General features: G+C 49.4%; 1 protein-coding gene across 1 annotated transcript in view; it reads right to left on the bottom strand.

The window, feature by feature from the left end:
* Nucleotides 1-201: 201 nt before the first annotated feature.
* The window catches only part of LOC131284095 (neurogenic protein mastermind-like), a 35,365-nt gene continuing 28,712 nt past the window's right edge, over nucleotides 202-6,854 (bottom strand). Inside the window, exons 3-8 of the mRNA XM_058312950.1 lie at nucleotides 4,491-5,146; nucleotides 3,054-4,092; nucleotides 2,835-2,960; nucleotides 1,968-2,121; nucleotides 1,139-1,873; nucleotides 202-973 (exon numbers count right to left, since the gene is read on the bottom strand). Of these exons, the coding sequence (XP_058168933.1) occupies nucleotides 202-973; nucleotides 1,139-1,873; nucleotides 1,968-2,121; nucleotides 2,835-2,960; nucleotides 3,054-4,092; nucleotides 4,491-5,146 (3,482 nt within the window). The remainder of the gene's footprint in view (nucleotides 974-1,138; nucleotides 1,874-1,967; nucleotides 2,122-2,834; nucleotides 2,961-3,053; nucleotides 4,093-4,490; nucleotides 5,147-6,854) is intronic.

Genomic DNA, 6,854 nt, shown 5'->3' with positions numbered 1-6,854 from the left:
AACTGGGATGGAATTAGCATGGTGACCAAGAATAAACTACAAAAACAAGCTAATCCTAAATGTGAAAGTTTTGCTGCAATCGGTACGTATTCCATTATAGAATAAAGATTTGAAAAAGACGAAATTAAAGTAAAGTTGAGAAGCAATTAGCAGATCGAACATCGTCAGTGAACCCAGAACTGAGAGAAAGGATGCGTTCACTTAAAGGACCAACCTTGAAGCACCTCCACCACCACCATTACCGTCGGAACCGGAGCCAGCAGCACCCCCACTGCCACCACCAATGTTGTTAGCACTTCCGATAAAGTGCAGATTACGCGATGCTGCACAAGAGGACATGTTGTGCGACGAAGAATCAACCATAGCACTTGCACCAACATTAAGGTTGCTACTGTTGGTGCTGCTGCTGCTGGGACTGATGTTGCTGATCGGACTGCTGCTGTTGCTGCTGGCGTTGCTGCCGGTGCTGCTGCTGTTCGTTTGCCCATTGCCGTTGCACATCGGTGGCGTGGGTGACTTTGAGAGCGTGCGGAGGTTGTGCTGTTGCAAACTAGTTAAACGACTGCTGCCTTGATATTGTTGCTGATGATGGTGATGATTGTTGTTGCTGCTCGTGTGGTTGTGGCTATTGTTACTGTTGTTGTGATGATACTGATTGTGCGATGCACCCCCGGCGTTGGAGTTTGATCCACCCGAATGGTTGCTTCCGCCACCGCTATGATGATGATGATGTTGGTGATGATGATTGTAGTACGAGCTGTGATCATAAGCGTTCTGCTGCTGGGATTGGTGATTGGACAGGATTGCTCCACCGGAGTTGGATCCTTGGGAATGCTGCTGGTGCTGCTGCTGCTGCTGCTGCGGACCGACACCGATGATGGCGGTGAACTTGGAATTGCGCGTCAGCGGTTTGTGGTTCTGCATGTGCGGATCTTGGCTGTGCTGATACTGCCAGCAAGAACGACAATAGTATCTGTAGAGATGATCAGTTTGATGAAATTTGATTATGAAATTTTTATTCGAGAAATAAGCATAATATTTTGTAAAAGAAATATACGACACAAGAGTTCTACGCAACAACATTTACAGAAAAACGGCACCCGACCAACATCGATAGTAGACACACCCGCGCCCATACCTGAAGCAATTGGTCTCGCGGCAAAAGTATGGTCCGTGTTGTACCGCACACGTTGAGCAGAGGGAATCCTCCAGGTACGGGTCCACCTGCAGCTTCTTGGTGAACTTGGCCGTCCGGATCTCGATGAATGCTGCCACCACCGCCTTCATGTACGAGCGCGAGTTGTTGAACGTGACGCGCGCCGACCCGAGCGGGTACTTGTACTTGTCCGTGTCGATGCCGACGTACACGACCCCGTCGAACAGATCGTTCATGATCTTCGCCAGGCCCTCGGCCGTCAGCTGACCGTGCAGGGCACCGACGAATACGGTCTTCGTCGGGTCGAGCTTCTGCGAGGTCGACTTGACGTAGTTCGAGTCCGCAATGTTCCACGGGATCACCTCGACGTCCTTCGACTTGATGCGCTTGGACGATATTTTGAAGTTGATCTTTGCCCCTTGCGGAGCGACCTGTGCCTTGCTCAAGTTGGACATCGGCACCAGGGCAGAGCAGCCTTGATCCTCCCCGCTGGAACCATAATTGTTCAGCGAGTTGGACGACGAAGCACCGTGCAAGCCGGAACGGTTCGACCCGTAGCCGGAACCACCGCCGTGGCCACCAGATGAACCACCACCGTTGGGAATGGTGTAGGTGCACGCCTGCAGCAATGCTTTAACCTGCTTGTCCGATTCGAAGATGACGTACACGTAGCCCTTCGGTTGGGTTGCTTGCTGTTCCTTACCAGGCCATTCGACTCTTTGATGAACGAAAAGCAAAAGCAAACAAAAAGACGTAATTTAAGCAGTTCAAGTTCTGCTCCAAATGTTCTACAATTAACAGATAAACTCACTTGATTGAACCGAACGGTTTGAAGATCTGCACCAGCGACTGTTCGCTAATGTCCCAAGGCATCCCTCCGAGGAATATTTTCGACGAGTAGGTCACCAAACGGTTCGAGCGAGGTGGCAAATCGCCGCACCAGGTGCACGTGGCATCATAGTGGGCTGTAAAAATAGCATAAAAAAACGTACATTTTTAAATCGTATAAAAAAGATGGCTCCGATAGAATAGAAATAACCGCATCTTTCCATCAGAATGATTGGTTTTCCCATCCATTCGTTATGGCCTAATCACGTTATAGGTTATACCATCCACCTTTGGTTTAAAATTTTCGGTTATTTTGAACTAAAATTCTGAAAGATTATAAATTAACTATTAACTGAAAGATTATAAATTATGTAATTGTTTGCTAGTAGTTTGCTAGTAAAATCAAGAAACATGAATTACTTTTAAATCAAGTTGAACACGCCAAAGATATGGTATTCCACATTGACAGCTTGCTTATTAGCTCATTGTCGATTGAAAATTTACCTTTGAAATTTACAACAATATCAGCAAATAAGTAAAAAGCTTAAATGAAACCGTTCAATGGAGAAGGAAACACATTAACGCGATGAAGGAAGAGTTGTCATAGTTGAAAAATAGATACATTGAGCTAATTTAATTTTGCTTCAGAAAAAAACTATGCTTTTTGCATATAAAGCAAAAAAGAGAATAAACTTGAATGAACCATTAAATTGAAAGCAATACCAGGTCGCTATGAGTATAAGAAAATTGCCTCTAAAAACTATTCACACTAACATCCTAATAAAATCTAACTGGGATGCTAATCAATAGATAGCTTATGCTTGCCAGTCTCGTCTCGTTTGCAACTTACCCGCCGAAGACCGGTGGAATCGTGCGATGCGATCCAGGTTTATATCCGAGTATCCATTGTTGCTGCCACCACCGCCTCCTGCACCGTTTCCGTTCAACGACGACGAAGCTGCTCCTCGGTTCGACTGTTGCTGCTGATGGAAATGCTGCATCTCAAGCAGCTGCTGTTGCTGTTGTTGCTGTTGTTGCTGCTGCTGCTGCTGTTGCTGTTGGTGGTGATGTTGCTGATGGTGTTGCTGCGTGGACCAACCTCCTTTCAGCTGCTGGTGGGTACCAGCGTTGTTGCTGCTCGTATTGCCATTATTGTTACTGATCGAACCGGCGGAACTGGCCGTTAGTCCCCCGTTGGTTCCGCTAGCGTTAGAACCGCCAGTGCCGTAGAGGCCACCACCTCCACCGGATGGAAGCAACGATTGGTTGTACTGATACTGCTGTAGCTGCGACAGCTGCTGGGATTGCTGCAGCAGGCGCGTACTGAGCGTATTGAAGGCCTGGAGGCTCTGCAGACGTTCATAGTCACTGGGACAACCGTTGCCGAGGTTCAGGCCCGTCGAAGCTGATCCGGTACCGGCGCCGAACGATGTCGATCCCGGGCTGGGTGTTGCCTGTTGGTATTGTTGCTGCTGTTGAAACAGCGAGTTGAGTGTTGAAAAGGGCGAAAATGGATTCGACTGCTGAGACTGATGGTGTTGCTGTTGTTGCTGCTGTTGTTGTTGTTGTTGTTGTTGATGCTGCTGCTGTTGCGATTGAGCAAACGCGTTGTTACCGGTGGTCGTACTCTGGTTGAGAGTAAGATAGCTAAGCATTTCCAGAATGCTATTGGTCTCAAGGCTCGTCAGCAAGTTGCTGGTGTCCGTGTGGTCCGGTGTTGAATGGGACGGGGATAGCGAACCGTTACCCGTACCGAACAGGGACAGAGACCCCCCGTTCGCACTGGTGCCGCTGGCCGCACCCGTGTGGCTTTGCTCGAAACCCCCCAGCGAATTGTTGTTGCCGACGTTGCCACCGCCATGGTCGAACGACGGTACGGTTCCGTTCGCAGCTTGTTGCTGCGAAATGCCGCCGCCGTTCCGGAAGTTCCGCGAAGTGCAGAGTGTCAACGATGGTGGGGTGCCTTCGCCCGGCGAGGACGTGCCGGTAGTCGGTGAGGAGCAATCGAAACTGATGTTTCGTCGTCGAAGTTTTAGCGTCTCGGTGGTTAAGCCGTTCGCGGAGACAAGGCCACCGGAACCGCTGCCCAACACCAAATCGTTGTCGAACTGCGTTACAAAAGAAAACAAAGCAAACATTTAGAAAAACTTCCTTTGCCAAGAACCGGGGAGTGGTAAACATTGAAAAGGAATTAAACGGACATGCTCGCTACCTAGAAATAACTCCTCAACACTCTTGTCTTGGGAAAGCCATATCCACTCGCCATACCTGGCACTTTTCCAATTTTACGGTGCGATAGCAATGGATGAACGCAAGATGTAACTATTTTTAACCACCTCGAGATCGTTTCTTTGCCAACAAAACTTGCAACTTTACTTGGTTGGGGGCCTCCTGGAACTCCTGCTATGGAGACACTCTCAAAGTCCGTCGAAAAGACTGTCCGCTAATTGATTATCTCTCAACCGTACGGCGCACAATATCGCAAAATAATAAACTTTCTTCTCACCCCGAACTCGTCGTACGCGCTAACCATTCCAACGGACACCGCCTCGTCGCCGCTTCCGCCGCTCGATTGCAGCAAGTTCGGGAAGTACGGGTGTGCTGTCGGCGACTGGCCGCTGCCTCCGCCGCAGCTGACCCCGCTGCTGGTGCTGCTGCTGCTAGTGTTGCTGGCCGTACTGCTGCTGTGGTTGCTGCCCATGATCCCACCGCCCAGCAGGCTCCCGGCGGTCATCAGGTCCGGTGAGTGCAGCGAGGGGCTCGGAATGCGTAGGCTCGAGAAGGTGAACGGATTCGAGGACACCGATCCGCTGCTTCCGGAGCCACAACCGCCGCCCCCGGAGCTGTTGCTGGCACAACCCCCCACCGCACTGTTCGCCCCGGAGCTGGAGGGGCTCAGAATGTTGCTGGCCTCGCAACCCATCGCCCCCGAGCCACCGAGCGAGGACGTGAACGGTCCGATCGAGGAGTGGTGCGAAAGGTGCTGTTGCTGCTGGTGTTGCTGATGCTGAGACTGCTGCAGGTGGTGAAGGCTGTGGAGATGCAGCTGGGGCAGATGGTTGGTGCCACTTTTGGCAGACGAGTTCGTAGCCAGCGAGGAAGCAATGGAGGTCGGCGACGACGACTGCGAGCCGCCCAGCAGATTCGTCAGTGACATGTTATCTGGAACGGAAAGGATGCGTGAAATGAAGTTGAAAAGATTGAGCAACGAGCAGATGATATATCGGTTGATAGATTTTAAAATAAACCCTGCACCTTCAGAGAAGGAATAGAAGGACACAAATAAACCTTCTTCCCATCGGGCGGCGATTGTCCATTATTTGATATTTTTATCTAAGAAGATCGAACAGACTTGTTTCGGACACACAGCTCACCGTCAATTTATTTGGCATGAGTTCGTACTCACCATCTTCAGTATATTTACGGTTCAGTAGAAAATAACTTCACCAAGGATCTATTCCAGAGGAATTGGCCTCTGATCGATCTAAAAGCAGAATTTCTTTGTCGAATCTATTTCAAATATGTGTGTAGATGAAGAGAATCAAGTTTTGAGAAATCACATTGTATCAGGTTAACCAACGATTTAAAAAGAAGACATGAAATCCATTAAAACACTATCATGATGTTGAACCAGTTTTAGGTCAAGATCAGCACTCCCTCACATCGCCTTTTACCATGTTCCGGATAATATTCCCTTCATACATTAGGCAGCGTTCAATTGCAAATCGCGCTCCTTCCGAAAAAGCAATCGACGGATCGCTACAAAACCGATGTACCCGCGCGTCCCGGCGTCGATGCCGGACGATAATAAAGGAAAATTCGTTTTAAGTTATTTGGCACCAGTTCAACCGGAAAATAATGAACCGTACTGCCCGGGTCCCGGTTCGCAAGCAGGGAGCGAGCAGCTTTTATTAGCTGTAAATCCACAGCAGAACAAAAGCGGCACGAATCGTTCCAGCACTACTTCCCTATAATTATGTCGCAAGATGTCCTTGGCGAGTCGTTATGGCGGACGGTGAAGGGCGAAATGAGTAGCCGGAGGCCGGAGTAGTTTGTCGCGGCGGGAAATTGTTGCTCCAAAATTAAGCTACAAATCAGCGGTCGGCCCCCTCTCGGTGCCGGAGGGGGTTTCGGTTGGTTCCGGTCGTATTGAATGATCGTATGATGGGAGACCAACATTTGCTCTGACAGCAACAGTGTGTAACGCGGCGAATGACTTAATGCTGGCTTGCAAATCGAGTCCACAGCAAACGGCGTGATTTATCTGCCCCGACTAGACGCAAGCAGGACCGGTTCCTTCCAACAGCCCGCTCGCCGGTGAAGTACCCGGAAGCAATGGGCACTCGTTTTTCACAAACCGAGTTATGAGCACCGATGAGGATCGCTCAATTGCTATTCGAGCAGGCTGAAGGCGAGAGTTATGTGCCTCATTTTGTCCGTGTTCCAAGTAATATAATCTGCAATAAATTAAGCACAGCCTCTATAGCCGAACTTGCTTTTACAAGGGCCATATATTTGGAACCGGATAATTATGAGCGCGTATGATATACGGGAGCTAGTTGCAAAATCTGTGGAAATTGCAATCTGAGGAATTGACCATCACCATCGAGAGGGTCTCTTCTATGGTCTAAAGGCTCTCAAGAGGGTACACGTCACTTCAACGCCACCAATTTTGGCCACTTCGGACTCATCCCACTCTGTCTGTTTATCTTCTTTTCTTCGTCATCGAGAAAAAAAAGCCTTTCCTCATCGTCCGGACGGGGGGATCGGGGAGTGAAGGAAGCTTCCTCGCGTTGAAGAAGCGTCGATGTCGTGGCCAACGATGCGTGTATCCTCATAACGCAACCGTAATAACTACTGCTCTCTGGGG

This window comes from Anopheles ziemanni, chromosome 3 (genome assembly GCF_943734765.1).
Source record: "Anopheles ziemanni chromosome 3, idAnoZiCoDA_A2_x.2, whole genome shotgun sequence".
Lineage (NCBI taxonomy): Eukaryota > Metazoa > Arthropoda > Insecta > Diptera > Culicidae > Anopheles > Anopheles ziemanni.
The sequence above is the reverse complement of the archived record's forward strand: the minus strand, read 5'-3'. Positions and strand labels throughout refer to the sequence as shown.